The 23,955-nt window shown below is 38.7% G+C and overlaps 1 protein-coding gene across 1 annotated transcript in view; it reads right to left on the bottom strand.

Annotated features, from left to right (window-relative positions):
- Positions 1 to 21,942, bottom strand: part of clybl (citrate lyase beta like) — a 66,185-nt gene extending 44,243 nt beyond the window's left edge. The window contains exon 1 of the mRNA XM_077215195.1: positions 21,871 to 21,942. Coding sequence (XP_077071310.1) covers positions 21,871 to 21,917 — 47 coding nt within the window. The 5' untranslated portion in view covers positions 21,918 to 21,942. The remainder of the gene's footprint in view (positions 1 to 21,870) is intronic.
- Between the last annotated feature and the right edge of the window lie 2,013 nt (positions 21,943 to 23,955).

Raw genomic sequence — 23,955 nt, 5'->3', positions numbered from 1 at the left:
TTTCTATATTTTTTCCAAAACAGAAACACATAAAAGGTTGGAACACCATTAAGATGGGTATATGATGACGACAGCATTTTTATTTTTGAGTGACTATTCCTTTAAGTGTTACATTAAGACATCAGGTGGATGCTTACGCAATGACTGTGGGGTACAGCCCCTAGCAGCGTGTGGATGTGTGTGTGTGTGTGTGTGTGTGTGTGTGTGTGTGTGTGTGTGTGTGTGTGTGTGTGTGTGTGTGTGTGTGTGTGTGTGTGTGTGTGTGTGTAGGGGAAAGACGGATGGCCTAGCTGCACCACAGGTGGCTGAGGCCCAGCGCAGGGAGGATACGGGTCAGAGAGACTCTGTCTCCAGCTTTGTGGATGAAGGCAGCCCATGTGGCTCTTTGAACAGAACAACTGAACACAGAACAAATAGTAAGAACACATAGACACAGACAGATACAGGTAAGATCTTCCCATACCACCCAGCAAGGAGCTTATGTATATGATGGACATTGGGGTTTTGTACACACCAGACCAAACAAATGGCACTGGACTGAGCTTGAATTTGGTTAATTTGTTAATGTTAGAGAGCAGATCTGGAAATATATTCTGCTCTATATGTAGCATATCACTAATTAATTGCTAATATTACCCAGACAGCAACATAGAGTTGGTCCAGATCCGGCCCACATCTGGTACGCGTGGATTCCAGTCCGGATCTGGGCCGACACTATGTTGCTGTCTGGGTATTGAATTCTTAACTCACTAAATGATTGGAGAAGTCCAGCATATGAAGATTGCATTGTGTATCATGCTTCCAAGTGAGAAAAGTCCCTTGTTTCATAATCATTGTTAATAAATGGAAAAATAATTAGGCTATATGCAAATTTCATTATGCAAATTGTAATGTTAACAGTGCCTTTAAAAATTAAGTTGAACTATAATTAGGGGTGAGCGGAGCACAAACTAACGTGGGTCTAGTTGTAACACACATGGATTAAAACTTTCCACACATGCCAGCATGACGAAACTTAGTGTATTTACTAGTTGCCATATCAACACTATATAGAGAAAAAATGGTGCCAAAATGTAAAAATCTTAAGAGTCAACGTTCTGAAACTATTAATTATTATTATGTTTTGAATTATGCTGTATAACTGTTTTTTGCAGTATGTTTGTTGTCAAACTGATTTTTTTTAATTATTATTATTAAAAAAATTCCCCACCTATGGGGCATGTTGTCACATTTCACTTCCATTCTTTAGGGGTATATCAAGAAAAAAAGTACACACTGTATTAATAAAGCAAAACCACATAATTGTACCAGACATGTGTGAAATTAATGTGGGTAAAAAATAAATAATTTGAACCCCAAGTGAATTTACACAAACTGTGAAACTCAAAAAGTGTTATACTAGCCTATACTAGCCATGTCCAGTGTAGGACTGGTTACTCTGTTGCAGTTAGGCAATGCCCCGCTCTCCCCTACACACTTTATCCACAGAAATCACAATATTTTTTTTTAAAACAAAGAAAGAAAGAAAGAAAGAAAGAAAGAAAGAAAGAAAGATGTATCAGTATTGGTTTTAATAGTGGCGTATTTAAAAAGTACTGGATCTAAAATAGAGAATTAGCCATGTCTAGTATAGGACTGTTTACTCTTTTGCAGTTCTATCTAATCCCAAACACTCCCTTTCAAGCTGCCAAACACAAGCCTGAATAGTTTACCTCGCCCTCAAGTGGTAGGATCTGGTACTGCATGTTTTTGTTGCATCACCTGGGTGCGCTTTTGAAAACATGGGAAATCATGACTGATTTTGATCAGGCTGGTCTCCCAAGAGTGACTTACAAATTAAAAACAAACACACAATTATATATGCATTTATAGATAGGAACAGTTCAACTGTTTTGAATGACATTTCCTGGTTCAAATTGCACAAATTACAAATTGCTCAGATAAACTCACGCATGCTTAGGTTGGTGGTTAGACACTGAACAAATGAGAGGTGCCTCTTTCATAGGTGTCCCCCTCTCCTCTAAAACACACTAAACCCAGAAAAGACACAGAAACGGGCACTGCCATTACTTAACAAAGAGACTGTGACACTCGCACTGACCCTGGGTCAGTGAAACCTGTCATGAACCGTGTGCATTTACAGCACTATTAGACATTTAAGCAGGATTCAGCCTCTCTCAGGCATGAATGTTTCCACCAGACCAGCACTAATAGCATCTAAACAGCTAATATCAACAGAACGGCTATTCAAATGCTGCACGCATGACTGACGTTTAGCTAGAGCTCTGTATCAAGCAAGATACCAGGGCAAATGTGTAAGCGTTACCAGTAACATACATCGTAAAATCAATGTATGAAATGGTGGAATACCATTTGAGATTAATTTATAGTTCATAATAAAATGCTGTTCTAAGAGCGTTAATATAAAAATCGCTTTTAGTACACAAGTAATAATCTGTTTTTGAGGCTGTTGTGGCCTGTGTGTATGTGTGTGTGTGTGATCCAGAAGCCTATGTGACTGAACACCCCCCACCCCCCACCCCCACCCCCCCACCCCTATATGCACCCTCCCTTCGGCCCAGTCCAGATCCTTTAATTAATACTGGCTTAGACCCGATTGCTTCTGACACTACAGGGAGTTTCCTGAAGCCCAGCCTACTTCTGCTCCACAACACAGTGACCAAATCCACCGAGGCCGCCCACCTCCACTCAGACACAAGACCTTGTGAAGACAATAATTGAAATTAACCATATTCTAGTCACTCAAACAGTAGCCTTTGGTCCTTACGATCAATTTCAAGCAGCAAAATAACGAAGTTCTGGCATCAGGCTCCAAAAAATGATCGGTGAACAAGTATTACCGAACAATCAAACAACAAACCACATCAGATTATTGGGCCTGAATTGTGGTCAATGGTGATAACGCACAGCTGAAAACCTAAACATTTTCACTCAGGTTAACCACTAGAACGTGGGGAAGCAAATCCAGATAAACAACACTGCCAAATTTTCACCCAGCACAGCGTATGAGAAAAAGTGGAGCATGTATGTTCCAGTGCCACGATATTTGGCCCATCGTGGAGTCATGAATCCAGCAGCGCCCTGTGTGGAATCGCTCCAACTCAGAACTTCTATGATCCACACAGACTTGCAGTCTGCATTGTATGCTGAACATTAGATCAGACGGCTCCGGAAACGTTTATTATGAATATTGATCTTTTTTGTTTTTAAACTGAGGGCTTATTTAAATGCATTTACGATATGAAATTCCAGCTCAAAATGCTAAACAGACACGCTGCTGTGTGTTTCTCGGAAGTAAATACCAGGTTTTGTTTAATTAGCGCGACAGTGGAAACATGACTGAAGGCTACGGCTATAATCCAACATTCCAAACCTCTGAATAAAGTATAAACATACAGAATCTAATGGAATCTGAAATACAAATGCTGAGCGGAGGGCAGCAGGAAATAAAAAAAAAGAGTGAACGTGGAAAGGCAGAGTGGAGGTGGGAGGGTGGAAAGGGCAGCGTGTTTGTTTTCTTGCCTCTGGCTAATGAATTTACTAAACTGCCAGGTGGATGCAAATGGCAGAGCAGGCGCCTCGACTCTGCAGACGGCAAACTTCACAGCATCTGTAGAAACGCCGCAGTACATCCAGAAGGCCTACATCAGTGTATAAGCAGAGGGGGCAGGGGGGATAAACAACCCTTCATCCTAAGGAGAAAGGCATACAGTCAAACAACTCTTTTAAATAGACAGTCAACAGATTAGCACTAGCAACAAACAGCTAAGTAGAGTGCAAAAGGTTGAGTTTTTCACTAAATGACGGTACATCTTCTCATTTAAAGATATCAACTGTATTCATACAGAAAAACCCAACCTAAATATTACAATATCTATGTAGTGATGGTTAGCCAATACTTCATAAAGCTTATCTACAGTAACCTACAACCAAGCTAGCCTATAAACATACTGAAGTTAGTGACACTATAAACTACTAACAAAAAGAAGCCCGTAAGACGGGCCTAGAGAGAGACAGAATTCACAAAAACTGATTTGCAAGCTGTATATGTTATAATTATCAGGGCATGTATATGAGGGAAAGCTGATTAAGACACGAAAGCTGCATTTACGTTTAACTCAAAGTCTTTGTGGTTACTCTTTTCCCCTGTGTATGTAGGCAGCTTTCTCTACTGCAAAGGAGATTATAATGTTATTCCCTCTGAAGTTGATGTATCGAACAAACATTAGATACGAGAAAGACATATTGCTCTCTGTTGCTTTGCTTAATGTTATATCATGGCCTGTGCAATGCTGTTCTGCAATACTGGGGTTGCTCTCAGGCATCTCACTTCAGGACTCCCTCACCATTGGGGGTCACTCTAAAATGTTTATTGTGAAAAAAGCATGTCTTTGCTCAACTGTGGCTTACTTTAAATAAGCTTGATGAGTAATTTTAGGCTGTGATGTACCATTTTGTCATGCTACACAACTACTTGTTGGGAAAAATTGTTAGTGGACTTCAAAAACTGAGCAGTTGCAGGGAAAAAAGTATATAAATTAGTAGTTGCTATTTTAGTTGAATGAGTTTAGTTACCCCTCATCCCTGGCAGTCAGTTCATTCGCTGATAAGCTCAGCAAAATTAATTCTCACATCTCGCTGAATAAATTCAGTACGATGATAATCAGTACGATGGAGGGAGGGAGGGTTGTGGGAGGGTTGTGGAAAGGGAGGAATGGAAGCTGTTGAGCTTGGCCGTGGACCGCATCCAACCACCACCCTTCCTTCCCCACTCCACCTGGACAACATTTTCACCATCTGATACACATCAACATGGAAAATACACGTCACACGTTTACAGCAGGTACACGAGCTGAGAAAGCACAGCATCTTGGGATGTGAACGGAGTTTATAAATTATCATTGGCTCTGGTGATTTTGCAAAGCCCGCAGTGTCTTTTACTTAAACTGTCAAACTTATTCACCTCCAGCTGACATAACTGCCGACAGCATGGCTGATGACTCGGAGGAAATTATTTGAAAAGTTTCCATGTGATATTTCAGAAGCTTTCCTGTCCAGGCGGCACATCGTTGTGCTAATGATGGAAACTTCAGCAGATTGACACCCAGGCAGGATGGCACTGAACACACGGTATTTTGCTTGGATAATGCTGGCATTTTTAAAACCGCTTGCCTAAATGTGGCATCAATTGATAAGATTTATCTTCTTGTTTGTGCTATGACAGGACTCTAAAAATAGACACGACTGCATCACCCCGTAAATTACATACACAAATCAAACTTAAACAGTATTCACCGCTCAAGTCAGAGTCAGATTATAACTGCGCCCTTACCACTGCAGTGACTCTAATGAAGTCCGTCTGCGTCTCCTTAACCCGAGTTAAAGGAGGAGTAGCGAACTGGTTTCAATTTAGACTTGTAAGAGACAGAAGCTTTCCAAAATCCCAGACCTCATGACTTCCTTCCGTGGATGTAGAGGTATGCTGTCTGGCTTTATGCACTGCTGTAGGACTATAATAAAGCTAGAGGAAAGGAGGGTAGGCAAAGTCAAGGGCATGTTTTTACCCTTTCTATGCAACACTTTACCTTCATCTATGAGAACTACAAAAGACTGGGACAAATCTAACCAGACAATACAAGAAGTTGAACCAAAATAAAAAAATATATATGTTTTTTCATTTTTTATTTAATCCCCCCAATAATATTCTTTCAGTTTTAAAGTTCAACTCACCTACAATCCACCAAAAATACACTACTAATAGAATTAAATAATAATACAAAATAATTAACAGCAAAAGTTACATGCTTTAGTAAAATTAACATAAATCAAAAAGTGACCTTCCTATAAAAAAAGGAAAATGCAAAATGTAAAAACCTTGCTCAAAGCAAGCTTGCCATAGCCTGTATCAAACACACACTGGTTAAAGCAGTCGAACAAGAAGTCCCTTTTCTGACCATGGCTGTATCCTGTATTTTCCAATTATCACCTTTTAAAGGCCAGCTGGGTGCATTCCAAACCATCAGGGGGCAATTCCATTTGCATTGCTCTGAGACAAAGTCATGCTCAAGTACGCTCGTAGTAAAGTTCATTACGAGTGGAGAGACACCATCATTGCTTTCATTATTTTGGGAACAGGTTTCCTCATTTTCTGATCCCGGCCCACGTTATTGATCCAATCTTTCGCGCTCTCTCAGCTATGACACCAATCAGAATCTGCACAAAATCACAGTACTCAACGCGAGCCACAGAGAAATACACTTCATTACGGAGGAGAAAATTGTCAGTGAGGATAAACTGGGCAGTTTGTTATCTCTATGTTAGTTTTCCTCTACCCTTTACTCTTTATCATCTCCATAAAAGCTTGTCTGGTCTATATCAATGATTATATTTGTATTTTGAACATTCAAAGGGTTTTCTACCATTCTACCGTAGCAAGGAAAGTAAAGTCAACAGGGACACAAAAACAGCATTATGACGACTCTCGTTTGACATAATGGCAGATCAAACACAGTGTAACAAGAAAAAGAAGCAAACAATGGGCACCCGTTCTCACTGGTGGAGATATATCTAAATCAGGAAGCTACTGTGTGAATGGAGGTGGGAGAATGGGGGGGGACGAAGTACAAAGGCCCGCTTAGAGCTTTCGCAGTGTCATGGCCCCTGATCTGTCCAGACAGAGCAAAGGGGGCGAGGTGTGAAGGAGGAGAGAGACGAGGGCCTCTGGGACACGCACCCACCTCCACACCAGCAGCCCCTTAATGTGCTGTGTCTAATGCGTCCATTTAGGTTTTGGGGTGCAACAGTGCACAGACTCAGGTTTTTGGGCGGCCTCGGGGTGAGGAGCACGGCTATCACCTATCCAAACAGCTGGGGCCCAGGAGGGTAAACAAAGGCCTGTAGGAAGTAGCGCATGGCTGCGGCCGGGCCTGAGAGACATGGTGATGTGCCTGAGAGACGGTTACCGTGGTCTGACTACAAGCTAGAAGTCTGCGTGGGATGGGTTTTTCCGCTTCCGCCAAAAACATTTAAGATTTTATCCCGTTCCTGCCCGAAACGTTAAGTCCCGTTCCCACCCGCAAAAGCGAGCTACGCAAATTTATTTTCAGTTAGATTCCGTCTTGATGTCTATAGGCTTTTTTTTTTCAATTTCACACACACACACACAACGCTTCAAATGTCTAGAACAGCCTTTGCGTGCTGTTATTATTAGATAATTATATTTTGCAGGAGCCCATGGGTCATTTAATTCTCCCGCTACCCGCATACATTTCATTATCTCTCTTCCCGCATATGCACGCAGCAATTTAAAGCTTGTCCCACACCGCACTCTGTTGCGTTGGGTCCCACGGATCTCGCAGACCTCTACTACCAGCAGTGTGAAATGATATCTAATGCCCTGGAAAACAGTTACAAAAAAACGCCAAAAGGATGACCAGAAATTCAACAATCAAAAAGTGACCCCACAACAGGTTTTTCCAGTATTTGTGAACACAAACAGTTCGTTCCAAACACACGAAAGACCCCCAAATGTTATTTTGTTCCATTTCATATTTAGTGTCCAGTTGACTTAATTTGCAATTTTGTGAAGGGCTCATTGTCAAACGGACAGATCAAAGCTGTGCCAACTGGACCAAGGGGGGGTTTGTGGGGACTAGCCAGCACCGGAATTAAAGGGAAAAGGCCTCAAAAGGCTGTTCCTCTAAAAGCTTTGGTGCCATTCCCAGGTCGTCACTTTCAAATGACCTGGTCTGTAATTCACACATCTTCATAATCATGGCCCTCCGTGCCGACTGAATACAAATCCATGCGGATCAGACAAATAAAAGGGCTTTGCTTTTTTTAAAAGGCCGGCCATGCCACCACCAATTTCAGCCTATCTGTTTGTTGGGCCGCTCGGGAAGGTTAAACCGTTTAGAGGACCTTTTCAGCTAAACAAACCGTTCAGACATGAGCACAGAAAAAAAATGCCATGGGCAAATTCACGAGGCTGCTTTTCTTTGTTCAGAAGTAACCACAAACAAAGAGTTTGTGTCATATATTCTTAGCTACAGATAAACCAAACAATGCCAATCCCAAACGTTTTTTTCCTCTGGTAAAACAAGTAGGCCTATATCAATCACAGCAAAAAAGCCAAAAATGAACCGAGACACCCTGTTAGATCATTTTGCAGCTGGGCCAGATTCTGATGAAGATCGCTCTTCTGGGGACATTTACAAAGGTGTTAAAATAATTCACTTTGTGCTCTCACGGAAGCAGAATCAGAGAATAATTAGCCTAGTTGTTTGTTGGCACATCAGCTATTAAGTGTTAATTAGTTCAGAAGCGAAGCATTTGAAAATGACTGTTTGATCTATGTACTAGTTCCCAAATGAACCTCTATGTTTTGTGTAACAATTAAACCTTCAGACACGCATTTCTCAAGTCACCAACAGAGATAAATATTTCTGACCCAAAGCCCATCAGTTCAAGAGGTGAAAAAAATGAAAGGATTTTAAACAATATGTACTAAAAAAAAACATTACATATTGGATTTTTTTTTAGAACCTATGTAGACTCCTCTCCCAACTTCTGTACTGCAGTGACGACAAAGTGAAACAATGGGGTATGCAACATATGGATCACATAAATGTTGTCACAAATCCATACGGATGTTGATTGATGGGTATATTATGTGGCAGCCATAACCACCCCCTACAGGTATATGACAGACATCTTTGTCTCCACAATACGCAGCGGAAAAAAACACTTTCTATTGGATTTTTTCAGAAAAACTACATAAATTCCTTTCTCAACTGTTTTGTGATTGCAACAGTGGAACAATATTTTGGTACAGAGTTTGCCAAATTTAGCCTCGCACTACCCTTAAAAAATATGTTGTTGTGCCCTTGTGTGACGCAACCACTCATAGTGTTCAACCACTGCAAAATTGAAAAAAAGGCCAGTCGTCAAGGACTTCCTGTATCACACCCTAGTGTCCCAGAAACAGGTTAGTGTAATGAACAGCATTTAATCAAAAACAATCTAATCAAAGACTTAACATGCATTAACTACAGTGTACTGTGAGTACTACTTAAAAAGCTATTAGAGCACAACACTGTTACATTCTTGTCCTTTAACGTCCCTTCTTAATCACCTTAATGCATGAGGCTTCCCTGCTATTAAAAGAAACGTGTGACATGATAACTCAGTTCAGAAAAAGTGCAGCCAAGAGTTGTTGTCCTCCTCCCGACCCAAGCTGCAGAGCGGTCAGGGAAAAGATTAAACAGACAACAAGGTCCGGAGAAAAAATAAAGCTTATACGTCACGGTCACACCTCATCCCAGGGGTCAGCCTCAGGCCAGACCGTGTTGCAGAGCTACACGCGATACTGTATCACAGCTTTCTCAGCACCATAACAACATGATGATCCCGTGATTAAGACTGACATGAGCTAAGCCCTGCCTGACACAGTCATCACACCGTTACCATGACGCCTTGGTGCTGACACCAGCTGCGTGCAACGGGAAACGGGTCTCCAGTCGTTTTAGCAACGCAAACATACGGTGGCAACAAAACAGGCTGTAGTCTATGGAGACTGTTGTGGCATAATGTTCGTTACTACAAAAATGTATTTTCACTTGTCCCTTGTATATCATTTTATTTTTAATTTTTTTAAAAAGCTCAAATTTGGGCTTCAGTGAGGCACTTACAATAGATATGAATGGCGTTTAACATTTGTAAATGTTAAAAACACCATTTCAATAGTATGGCCACCAAACATATAATTTCAGTGTGGAAAAAAATATGTATATATAGCCTATATATATAAATATTTTTTTTACAACTTTGTCACTATGACAGCACAACTGCCATTAACATAAACAGCTTAACATTTCTGCCTTTAAATTCTCCAAAATTCTGTCCCATTCTCTTCCATTGCAAGTGCTGCAATTTAAGTGATTTTTGTTTCAAGTTGCAATTAGTTTTTGTTAATCAGCATTATGCTACAAAATTATGTTGAATGAATGAATAAATGAATGAGGCATTTAAATGGTGCTTTACTATGTACTAGGGTTGGGCGGTATTTCGGTAATATCGTATACCGCGGGGTCTTAAAATAGCAACGGTATCAGTTTCAATACCGTCATTACCGGCACTTATATATAATAAATAAATATAATTTATTCAATGCCTAAAAATGCTTATGTAGTTGTCATCAAGTGACAGTGTGGAGGAGAAAGAGAGAGAGAGAGAGAGAAGGGAGAGGTGGTAAATACTGACTAGGCAATTTGTAAATGTTGCAATAAAAAGGTGACCGCGAGAGATGGAAACACCTCTAACCTAATGTCGCATCTCCGAAACAACCACCCACTCACTGCTGCGAGGATGCATTTTGCCCCGAGTTCATTAAATAAGCGCATTCGTTTATATTTGTTAAAATATTATAATGTTATTTTTTTTACGTTGATAATGAAAACTGAACAGCACGAGTAAGATGGGATGCATCGGGAGTCAGACATTGACCACTTAATTAAGTTTCATTTTGTAAAAGGCCTTTCTTTAAAGTGAATTTCGTTTTGTATAAATTGTATCCTAATTTTAATTTTTTTTTTTTTACCAACCAATAATAAATAAGAATCAAATATATCAGACAACATAATCATGACATGATCGTGCGCTGGCGCGCCGCGGTCACTTGCATTGAAATCTCATCATAAATTAACCGAAACTCACATGTATGTCTCACAGACATGACAGATATCTAAATAAAGCTTGAAATTTCATTAAACGAAACAATTCAAAATGAAAAGAAATAGGCCACTCGCTGATTATTTAATCCATGATGTGCATTTCTCTCTATGCACGTTCTATACGGAAATGGCAATCATCAAATTAAACGAAACTATTCCAAACGAAAAGAAATAGGCTAGCCTACTCTCTGATTATGTAATCCATGATGTGCATTTCTCTCTATCGTTCACTATGGAGATGGCGATTCGTCAATTTCTTTAAACGAAACATTTCAAAAGGAAAAGAAATATAGGCAGCATACTCTCTTATTAATCCAGGATGTGCATTTCTCTCTATACGCGCGTTCACCACGGAGATATCAATCGTCAATTTCTTTAAACGAAACAATTCAAAACGAAAAGAAAAAGGCTAGCCTATACCTTCTGATTATGTAATCCATGATGTGCATTTCTCTCTATATATGCGCGTTCACTACGGAGATGGCGATCGTCAACTTAATCTTTGAAGCACTGACAGAAAAGTTGTATTAATAAAAATCAATGGACGCGTGTCACCGGATTTACAAATGCACTTCTTGCTTGTTAATTTAATTTAAATTAATTAATAAAATGAATACAATTGTCATAATTAAAATAATTAAATATTATTAATTTTCCCATTTTTGCTCATTTATAAATAGTATTTATATCTACCACCCCCTCAGCACCTGGGTTAAACAATTATTTGGCGCCACCATATTATAACGGCCCACGTCTTAAAAATAGTCGAGTCTAAATAGGGCTACGGCTCATATTACATTTAATGCCGTCAACAGGGATCAGACACAACGTGCACGGGTTGGCCTTGATTTTTTTTGTGTGTTTTTTTATGCCCGATCTGGTATTCAGTTTCTGAACGGTGTAGGCACAAGCCAACAGTTTGGTGACGCTGTCTGAGCCTTATGTCATAATTTTTAATTAGTCACGGTAATACCGTATACCCCGGTAAAATAGGGAGGAGGTTTGACGGTATCAAAATTTGGATACCGCCCAAGCCTACTATGTACTACTGTACACCCAAAGCACTTTTCAATCATATTGTATCAATCATGTTGATTGAGCTAAACTTGTCTTGAACCCTGAGTTTGAGCTGCCCCCCTGGTTTTAACCGCATCCGAAGAGCAAGTCATTCACCCCCAGTTTACAGCCGAGACTGACCTCCTGTATTCCTGTAAATAAGTGACGTGGCTTTAACGGTGCCCAGATTCAACCATGGGAAAAGGTTTCCAGCCTCATCAGTCCTTCTCATAACAAAAGGACCACATTTCACTGCACCTCCACGAACAAAGGAATTTGGCCGGTTCCCAATATGGAACTAAATTACGGAGAATGGGACACTACCTTCATAACTGACCCTTAAACTTAGGGTAAACCTTGTGGCGTCACAACAAATCTACACTGCACCTTTTCACGGTAGAAAAACACAGACAGCTTTTGACAGTTGTTACCAGGTTCGAGGTAAAAAAAAAAAAAGTGCAATCATAAAGCAGGGTCTAGGAAACAGGATAAGCACCCCAGCCAAGACTATAAAACGCTCGCTGGGAACTTGAAAGCCACGCAGGCAAAGTTGAGGTCTGCCATCTGGAAACAATAAACAAACAAAAACTAACCAAACAAATATTGCGTGTACTCGGGAGGCACTAACTGTAACCGAACGAACCAAAGGCAGCTGAGCCTGGAAACTAGCATCTTAAGGGGGTCAGTGATGCGTACATACGCGTCCTACGAGGACAGATTTTTCTCTTGAGTGTGATGAGGTGGGGGGGGGGGGGGGGGGGGTGAAGAGGAGAGTCTTTGGCTCGGTCGAGTTCCTGTTTTGGCAGGACCTTGGCCTTGTTCTAATGAGCTGCAGCACTAGCAGGGCAGTGTCGGCCCAGCGATGTGAACAGGCTCCCATCACGCTCCACATTAAGAGGCGCAAGTAAACGGTCTCGCTTGCCTGCGTGCTCCCACCTCCAAAGGCTGTTTGCCCAGTTCATCCCTCTGGGAAAAGGACAGGATACATGGAACAAGAATTTTCAGGAGCAGGCGTTGTACCTAGAGAGCTTTCAGAAGGGCAGAAGGGACAGAGTTGAGAAAGCAGTAGTTATGAAATCTATTCAAAAAAGCTAAAAGCTTTCAGAGTACAAGAATCTTTTAGGGCCCTAGGGATGGGTTGTTATGCTTGGCTTGTCGTCCAACATTCTACTAGCTAATTAGTTACTATAGGGCAACGTTCACACAGCAATAGAATACGTTTGTCACTTGTCAGTCCTGAGTCCCTAATACACTTACTTTCATACACAGTTCAGTTGCGGAAGGGGCCGCTCGGTCAGAACCGCATTCTATAACCAAACTCGCACCCGTATATTTTCAGGACTCAAAACCGCATTCTCGAAAAACATCAAAATGTCATAAAGTGCGAGAGAGCTACTCTGTGTTGCACAAACGCATGTCTACCGTGTGTTGCACGTTTTCGAGTGTTCTAAGTGCAATTAAAATGCCCCACTTTCCACCCAGATATAAAAGCTGCTGTCGTTTAATAAAGATTTGACAGATGAACTCGAGGGTTGATTGGAGTGGAGTGATTTTTAAGTTTTATGGATGTCTCCTTCGTTGATATTACTTTGGTCACTGTCACTATGGTTGCTGCTAAGAGAATACGGGCATGACTCCCATTGTATATTCATACAGACATTATTCAAGACGCTACTGTAAGTTGTAGTGCGAATGGAACATTTCGAGACACCTGTAAGTAAATGAGGTTGTCAATCCCAAAAACTGACAATGTGAATAGGTTGTGTTTAGGTTGAATAAATATATTTTAAGTCATACTAACGTCGATACTACAAAAAAAAAAAAAAATAGAAGATACCTGGCTTTCTGCAGTACTAGCCTACAGTTTCTGTAGTTCTGAGCAAGTACCGGGTCAATCCGGTACCCGCTGATAGGCGGCTGTTTTCAAACACTGTGCCAGTATTTGTGTGAGCGTGCTGTGAAGAGCGTCAAACGTTTCTATTTACAACACGTTTTTGCAGCCTTGAGCATTGTAGCCAATCACAGACATTTTTGTTGAGCGTGTAAATGCAATAGCCAATCAGAGACATGTGTTATTCAGAATCCGCTCAATACTGCAAAGTTTGTACCTGTAGTGTGTATTGTGTTTAGTTCGAGTCTGAATGCTCATAAATCAATTTGTTATAACCAACAAAGTATAAATAAAGTGTATAGAAGAGATTCATTGTGCAGAATATAATGAGTTTTCACTTAGTGAGCTTGCGCTGTGGCTGAACTGAAGTGATATCAGCTTCATTGATTATAAAGGGAGCGCTCTTAAGTTTAATTAGTTACAACCAAGTCTTGCAGTGTAAGTACAATAGACCTGCACTTGTTCTGTACCTGACCTGTAATGTGACCTTGCCTTGCCTAATGTTGTAATGTGTTGTTTACTCATTTTTATTAAAAGCATTTATAATCAAGTAATTTAATTTATCTAATAGTTTTCAAATAGTAAAATTAAAAAAATAAACTATTAAAATAAAACAGTTACAATAGCTTTATGGTACCAAAATTGGAAGAACCATGAAATTTTACTGGTATTGGACTGGTACAGACTACTAAAATTGTGACAACCCTAATTTTTACATGAGTGGTTGACCATAGTGTTCCATCCCCAGAATATATATGTATGTATTATGGATATACCTACTATACATTTAGTTTTTTTGTTTTGTTTTTAATGCTGTGAAACCCTTTTGGAAAAGTTGAGTATTTAACTTTAACCATTTTAAATAGGCTACGCAGCTTGACATATTCGGTCAATGCATTAGGGGTGAATTGAGGTTAATTGGGACACATTTTGCCATTGAGATAAAGAGAAAAATAGTGTCCCAATTAATCTGAATTCAATTTAACCCCTATATCTTGCACTTTTTTTTAAGATGCGGTTTCAATTTAAAAACAGTCCAACTTTTAAAAACAAGACACTTTCTGTTCCATGTCTTGCATATAAAAATGCATTCAATGAAGATAAGGTGAACCTGGCTGGCCTAATTATACAGGGCTTCTTTCTAATGGTGAACTAGGCTAGCCGATTAAACATTTTTAAAAATAAAAATACGTAATTTTGCACATTCCTAGCCGGTACAAATTCTGTCGAATATAAGCATCTAAAGTAGCTAGTTTCTGACATTGAGACAAACTACTTTCTAGCCCTGAAGGTGAAGCTAAATGACACGAGTACACGAGTAGCAATAGGAAAGAGGAAGTATGGTGTAATAATTGCGGGGGTTATATCCATAATTAGTAGGTTTTTTTCAGGTTTGTCGTTCTCCTAACACATGTCTGCAGAAAGCAGAGAAAACTGATTAACTCTCTCCAAATCCCACAGACGTGTGAATACCTGAAAAAAAATCAGTTTCAGCCAAACCTTGAAGATCAAATTGGAGAGACAGCATTGCATTCATAGCAAAAAGGAAAAAAAAGTACTAATCTGCTTATTTAAACAGACAGGGGTAATTTCATAAAAGTGCTTGAATAAGCTTTTAGTGTTTTTTTTCCTGAAAGAAAAATCTGAAACAAATCATATTGGATGAGAAAAATAATGTTTTTTTTTGTTTTTGTTTTTTTTACATACAAACACTACTTGACTAAAAAACAGACAATTCGGAATAATAAATTGTGTCCATTTAAGCAACACTATGCATGTTTATATAGACATTTTGGCAGAACAGTATTTCTGTGAACTGTGTTACTTTCGTATGATAAAACAGTGTTAAACAGAAATGATTCCCTGAGGAAAAAAAATAAAGAAATTCACAGGCAGGACTCGGGAGCTTTGTTCTCCACAAAACACGCATCCAGTGCATTAAAAGCCTGTTATGAAAAGAGAAGTCCAATAACCTAAATTTGACATTTAACAGTTACTATAAAATTAACATTTAATCACTTATTCAAATCCATAAACAAACTTCCTAGCAACATAAGCCAAATGTTCAATTTGGGATTGCAATAATTCATCCAACACAGTGGGGAAAGAGCCTTAAACCAATATGAAAATTACAAAAGCATTTATAAACTACAACTGGTGTTTTAAAAGTCCAAAGCACTTTGAAAGGCTGTGAGAGTATACAGCTTGCCCGGGTTGTAAATAAGCTACAAACACTATTCTAATATCCAAGCTATAAGACCGGTCAAGCAAGGGCATATTTAGGATCTCCAGCGCCACCTATCTTCCAAACACTGCCAATTGCAGGGCTCGAACCTCCTGCTGCGTAGCCTGAACCACGACGTGCTCATTTCCAAAGCTAATGAGAAACGGTGGAACGTTGGCTGGCTTGGTGGAGTCTCACAGACACAGAGAGAAGGAGCCCGGCCCAACCTCAGGGCTCCTATCTCCCCATTTCCATGTGCTGCACCATGGGAAATCTGCTCCTATTATTATTTCTCCTCTTATTGCTTATGTTCTTTTAATATTTCATTCAGTCATTAAAAAAGGGATGGATATGATTTCATTGCACGCTTCATCGCCGGAGACTAATTTCACTGTAAGTGCTGTTTGCTCTGGCCTTTAAATTAGAACTTAAGATCCATGTATCTACATAAAATAAACTGCCTCTAGTGATTTAGATGGAGAGATAGTAGATTTAGGTTTGGGATATATCAGCCATGCACTTATTCAAATATATGATTTTTTATTGGGGGGGGGGGGGGGGTATGTATGTATGGTTGTACTTTATACTACAACAATATATTTGTAGGGCAAGACTAGAGCTTATTACCCTCAAAATAATAAATCAACAATATTAAATTAAAGCTATAAAATAAATCACTGATATCACACCAATTTGTAAACTATTTTTCTTGATAAGGATAACTATTATTACTTAGACATTTTATGTTGTTTAGATGTAGAAATAAAATTAAATATATGTAACATTTTATTGTATAACGCATTGTACAAATGCAAATATATTACTATTATAAATTGTATACTTTTTTTATTAATTATAATGTTAATACTATACTTTCCTAATAATAATTGTATTAATTATTATGTTAATGCTATTTCTTAATATTAATCTAATATGTTTCTATTATTAGGCTAGGCCTATTACTATAAATGCATATTTTATTGTTATATAATTTCTAATAATAAATTATATAACAACTATTTATTTTTAAATAAATATATAATATATATTTTTTATTTTTTTTTACTAAATTGTTGTTTATTAAAATTCTGCCTATACCGTAGAAATACCCTGCAAGTCAATGAAAAGTTTCAGGTTCCTATTTTATTGACAAGAATACACTTATATTCTTTCATATACACACACACACACTATAGATACACACTGAAAAACAAAAACAATGAAAGAATATAAGTGTATTCTTGTCAATAAAATAGGAGCCTGAAACTTTTCATTGACTTGCAGGGCCTGCACTGCTTACCTGGTGCGTGACCAAAGGGCAATAATCAAACGTTGCAAACACTGACACCATGGGGACTGAGAGAGAACTGCTTCCACAAACCTGAGCATCTAAACCACTACAAAAATTACTTCAGCTGCATTCCATAAACTCAGCACTAAAGTTAACAATTATGATGTATAAGACAGAAAATGCATGTTGATTACGGTTGATCTTGGCACAGCTTGACTCTCCCAGTCCAGGTGTCTCTCCAGAGCTCTGCCTGGAGTATGATGAACTAAGCGTGGCAGACGCTGTGGCAGGGAGATCATGCAAGCCAACACACTGCACACCTCACACTGCAGCCAGTTCACCTGATGCAAGCAGTGAGTCAGTGGACTCTTAGTAAATGTTTTCAAATAATTGTTCTGTTCGGTTTAGTCACGCACACAATCAAAAACAGCCGTCAGATGTAACACCTTTTTGTTTCCTTATAAACATCACCTCTATTTTAAGAGCTGTGTAAACATTAGTCATAACAGTTTAAAAAAAATACTGCACATTTTTCTATTAGTTGGGAGAAAACAAATTAATATTACTGTTAATTATGTATCGAAGTCAAACGAATTTAAATTGTAGCAAACTGGCTCCATGAGGTTTCTCATCATTTTCGTGCCACTCACACGTTTAAACTCGTGTGAATCAAAGGCAAAGTTTCAACATCGCATCGCTGTTATGTCTGAAAACAGTGAATATTCCCAAAACTGTTAATTCAATCCGAGCACAAGCTCGATCGGTGAACCGCACGAGTCCAGGGGTCTGGCTCAAGAACAAGATTCTATTGTTGCATTGTTCACACATTCCTGAAAGGCCATGTTTATACAGATGCGAGTCCACGGCCTATCTGAGGAGCCGCTCTCTGGCCGAGACCCTCCGTTGATCAAAGCATTTAATGCAAGAGCAGAGGCACTTGCTTGAGTCGGTGGGGACTCGAAGCACAAATCTCCATCTGTTGGCCGTATGGACCTTCTCAGTTACCTCCGGGACAAGAACGCTGCTCCGAACTGCCATCCCTCTAACATTCAGTTTACTCAGCTGGCTCCCAATCCTGTTACCTCCCCTTTGTTTTCCCCCAGAACATGTGTTAAGTTAATGCTCTGTAACAAATTTCAAAGGCCCAATTTAGGGGGGTCAACAACAGGTAATAGACCGATATATTGACGCACTGATGTGAAATGCGAGAGCAAGACGGACTCAAAAAACGATATCTGTTTTTTTTCTGGTTACGTGAAGTGCAGAGACAAATAAACACGTCTCACAACCTCACACACTTTATGAGGGAGCGGCATAAATAAATACAGATTACACTTATTCCACACTAAAACAATCTCAGGCTTGCTTTGATCACACTGGGTCAGCCGGTTAACCCATATTTCGGGTTACTCGGTCCTCGGTATAGGCAGAATTTCGTTACAGTGTGGCTCTGGTTTTCTTTCGTAATTGGATTAAGGCCACACACCTCTGCTCCTGTTACCGGCACCAATCAATGTGGAAATGAGTTGTCAACACATCACTATTTACTCAGCACTCATTTATTTTTCTATGGGATGCCAAAGGCTGCACCTACACTAAAAGGCACCAGATGAGGGGGGACCGACGTCTTTGAACATTTAAAATGATCTGTCCTGTCCTGTTGACTTTGTTCGGAAATGTCACAGTCCTTCCACACACACAAGGAATATTAGAACAGGAAACAACAACAACCCTAATTTATCCCTTTCATGCGCTGCCAACGCAGTTGATATAAAATTCTAACTCGGGACAAAAACGTATATTTGATCCAGTAGTTTAAAAGCAAATAATATGAACAATTAACTTGATGGCGATGGGCACAGTGGGATATTTTAGGGTACGGCATTTAGCATTTAATAAAAGTGAAAATCTTATTATATAAGAAAAAACCCATCAAGCTTGGATCCCGAAGAGAAGTTCATTAAAAATGTTTCCTAAATGAAGGCATCTAGAACGCCACCTTTGATTTATGCTAACAAAACCTGCTTCCAGGTATCCGAGGGCATTTGCACAGTTGCTCTTAATTGAAAAAGTTATAGTAGCACATTACACTTCATGGTTTTATAACCAGTACTATAAAGTCTTGGCAGGCCTCAAAAGGGGAAGCTGCCTATTAACTTATAGGGTCCAGGCTCGGGAAGTGTAATTGACAAGCTCTAGGCTACTTTCATCACTTGTCGAGTTCATAGCGTCAATCCATGTTTCCTCTGGGATGCTGTTGCATCTTTGACATGAGGGTGTTTGTGACATATACCAGTCTGCTTCCAAGCCAGTGGCTCTCGGGTCTCCATAAAACATGCACACACACACACACACACACACATTCCGCTCACGGGCCCTCGGAATTGGGTCCAGCCCGTGCAGTTAGCCATGTGTTCAAATTTCCTTCCAAGCCAACTCAGTTTGCTTTGTGGCTTTTGTGGAAGGAGAAAAAAAAACACTCACATCAGCTCACAGTTTTTAAACAAATGGGAAGCTGATGATAATCCAGGTCCTCTATATGTGTGCTCAGGCAAACTAATTTAACAGTGAATGTGTGAGAAATGCATTCCTTTAGAGAAGCTGAACAAATGGATTTGTCTTCAAGGGATAACAAACATGAACTGCTGGTTTAATTAACGGAGTTAAACACATCCTCCTGGATGACCTCAGGCACCGAAACTGTCATTGGACGCACCACATATTCACATACTAACTGCAAATATGACAAACCCTGGCGTGACAGTCACAGTTCACACTGTACATTAGCTGGCCCATCAGTGGAGCGCCTCTGGAAATTCATCTGCTATGAATTACAGCCACCTGGCACCATGTCCTGATGACCAATGCCCAATATGGACAGATTACTGGGACCTTAAAACCATGCCTTCTTTGTAATTGACATTTAAACTGTTTGAAGTCCCTCATTAAAGTCTCTCAAGAGGAATTAGACACAGATGTACCATGTAGAAATACAGTACTAATTTGCTTTAGTGATTTTGACTGGTTGTTTAAAATACCCAAGTCAAGCTTGTCGTACTTTTATTTTCTTAAGCATAGAAAATGTGATGTAATTTAATAGTCATTGATTCATCATGTCTGAAGAATGGCGAACACATTCTATCAAAATAACATTTAAGCATGGTCATTTTTTCATTTTCAGAGATTTATCTAGTCAAAACTGGGACTTTATTCACATGTTGAAAAGTGTCTTACAACAAACAAAATAAATAAATGCATTCATCGATAATAATGCAGTACGTTCTTTAGACTTAACCACAGACAACTCCAATAAAGATATAAATGAATACAAAAAGGTATAGGCTAGAATAATTCAATATTTTAAGTACAGTGTACATAAAGAGAGAGCTGTGAAATATTACATATATATTTATGCATATACAGTACATTATTGCTCAAAAGTTTGGGGTCTGTCTGTAAGATTATTTTTTAATGTTTAAGAAAGAAGTCACACTGCATTTATTTGATCAGATATACAGTAAAAACAGTGATGAACAATAATGTTTTAAAATATTTTTGTAATTTATTCCTGTAATGTATTATTTATGTCATTTATTAATGTGATGCAAAGCTGAATTTTCAGCAGCTTTTACTAGTCAGTGTCACATGATCCCTCAGAAATTATTCTAATATGTTGATTTGCTGCTCAAAAAACATTTCTCATTATTATTTATCAATGTTGAAAACAGTTGGGCTGCTTAATATTTTTGTAGAAACCATGATAATTTTCTTTTTTATAATTTCCACTTTGATAAATAGAAATCTCAAAAGAACAGCATTTATTTGAAATAGAAATATTTTGTAACATTATAAATCTTAATCAATTTCATGCATCCTCGTTTTTCATTTTCTTTTAATTGCTTTTTTAGAACAATGAGAGACTTAAAACAGTTCGAATGTAAATTGCAATGAAGGCACTGTCAGGTAATGTAGTACCAGTATGTCATGTTCATGTATTTATCTTTTATTTTAAATAGTCGTGTAACGTTATTAAACGGGATGATTTACAGGCAGCCTATCTGGATCGCAAACAGATGACAGGTGTATCAACAAGCTAAGTTAAGCGCTAAGTTACTCGACACCTTGCTGTCTTTCTTTTTACATAACTATAGAATCAAATTCAAATTCAATTCAAAACAATATTTCTTTTGCTTTGGATAACGTATGATAACGTAACGAAACAGGGATATTTTTCCATTCTGCATGTCTGTCTGGTTAGGAAACAGTACGTACGATTGACCAATAGTTTTGGACACTTAACCTATAACGAACGTAACGTTGCTTTCATATCATCAACCAATTCACATATCTGGTAAGACATAAGCAAACGAGACACATGGAGGATTATTAACTTCGACTTTAAGGCAACGTAATGTTAGGCGTTTTATGGCGAAACAGTTCATCAGAAAGAAACAGACAAACTGTTATTTTTGTCAAAGCATCCAAAAATGTGTCAATGTCACACTCATAAAATTGGAGTCATGTTCTCCTTTAATATTCTCCGCTTGTTTATATGAGACACCTTTTCATTACTAATGCAGCTTAAAACCGAGCAGTGTCATTAACACACAACGTATAATGCAACGAGGAGAGAAATGTCCAGTAGGTTCAAACTTACAGCACAGATTCTCTTCTGTTAGCGGCATGTCCTAAGCGCAGCGCCATGTCTTCTGCTTCCTCACATGAGGTATTCCTATTGGCTACCTGCGTTGCCATGTGTAAAAGTAATGACTTTTGATTGGCCAGAGAAAAATGGGTGCCTATGAAGAACCGCCCTTTTCTGATTTAAAGTGGCAGGCAAATGCATATATTCTAGTAAATAATAATAATCCATATTAATGTTTTTTCTTTCTTTTCTTGTTAAACATTTACTCAGCCTTTTATATTTTATTTCTCCACCTTTTAATGTGATCATGTCTAGAATAGTAGACATTAATGTATGTTTGGAGACAATGTTCAGGAAATACTGCCATACTAATGATATTATTGCTGCAGTATACAGTATATACTGTGCATATTATGGTAAATAAAATAATCTCCATGGCCTACTACATTTGCCAATAATGTGCAGCATTCAACCAGAACACAATGTGTGGGATTATACCAATGCAATGGATTAAACTGAGCTTCCATTTACAGTGTGGTGCATTAAGTAAAATGAACCTTGAATTTAAACAAAAGTTGACTCATTACCTAAACTCACTGAATTGCAATTTTTGTTTCACAGAACTGGATTTCAATGCAAAATTAGTTTTTTATTTTAATGTTTATTTCCATAATGATAATAGAATGTCACTCACTAAATGTAATACATATCACATTAAAACAATTTAGCACACTACTGTTAAAACATTTTTTTAGCATATAGTGTATACTGAGTTAGTAAACTGTTATTCCGTCCAAGCAAAGCCTCAGTTTGGTGATGATCCTGGTTGTCATGTCTATGCGCTGACGTGCAAGACACTATGACTGTAGAGCACTCCAGGAACCAGCTCACAGCGGTGGTGAATTACTACTACTACCATCAGCCAGGTCCATGCGTGGCAAACAAATGACACGCAATATTTGCCATGATTAAGTCAGCAGGGGACTCTGAGGAAATGTCAGGTTTCAAAAACCCTTTCTCTGACTATATACAGTATATGTGATGGTTGTGCACAGCATTCCTTGCAGGAGAGGAACTCTGTAAGAGCCAAAAAATACTAAAAGAAAAAAACAACAACTGTGGCACAGTCCTTTGTATCCGAATCTAAAATAAGTGAGCGAACCATGTCAGGCTTCCTACATAAAAACGGTCTATTTTTAATGTCAGAGAAGATATAGGCCTACCTATCATCTGTGGAATCAAGATATATGTTTTATACTTTATACTACACTTATTAATAATTCCCTTGATGGGTTACTTGGAAACTCCCTTTTTCTTGCTCAAAGCCTTTCATCAACCTCAATTGTCGTCTGTTAATCCAGTTTTGATAGCATTTGGCACACTTTCTTTGGATCACAGCAAGATCCACGACTTCTATTCTCGTCTCCCCTAGGAACCACAGAGCCCCCGAAAGAAGCCAGAGTTCGGTTGTCCCAAAAAGGGGGTCTGTGCCGTCTGATGAAAGTCGCTCAGATATGCACGCGGCAAAATCATAATCAGACCATTTCACTTTCTATACCAAATCTGATACAGCAGCACCAGCATTATTTGATGCCACTGTAAATCATGGAAAGTGGATAATGGCTGAATGTCATGATTTGATGTTAGAATATATTGAATGCATATAGTAGGCTAACTCTTGACCGCCTTTGTTCTCTTTGGTCTACCCTGGTACAAATGGACAATGAATCAGCAGGGTTTGGTGTCTTGGATGTCTGGTTGATTGAAAATCTTGAAATAGTGCCAAGTCTGAAGCTGGAGATTAAAGAAAAAAACATGGACAAAATGGATGGATGGAAAGTCACAATCTAACTCTGGCATTTCAAGTAAGCCAAATGTTCTCTGTATCTGTTATTTTATACTGTGAATTCTGCGGTTTTGATTTATTAGTATTGTCCTTGCAAATCTGTTTAGTTCATAAAAGTTACTTGGTTATTCATCTTTGATGTTATTAAAGAAACAAGAATGAGTAAGTGATACAACAGAAATAAATAAAAGAAAAATAAGAAAAAATAATTTAATACATGATAAAAAATGTAAGTATTTTTATGGAGCCTA

The sequence above is a fragment of the Siphateles boraxobius genome, unplaced genomic scaffold (genome assembly GCF_051911475.1).
Source record: "Siphateles boraxobius isolate OS27281-9 unplaced genomic scaffold, OSU_SipBor_1 7, whole genome shotgun sequence".
Lineage (NCBI taxonomy): Eukaryota > Metazoa > Chordata > Actinopteri > Cypriniformes > Leuciscidae > Siphateles > Siphateles boraxobius.
The sequence above is the reverse complement of the archived record's forward strand: the minus strand, read 5'-3'. Positions and strand labels throughout refer to the sequence as shown.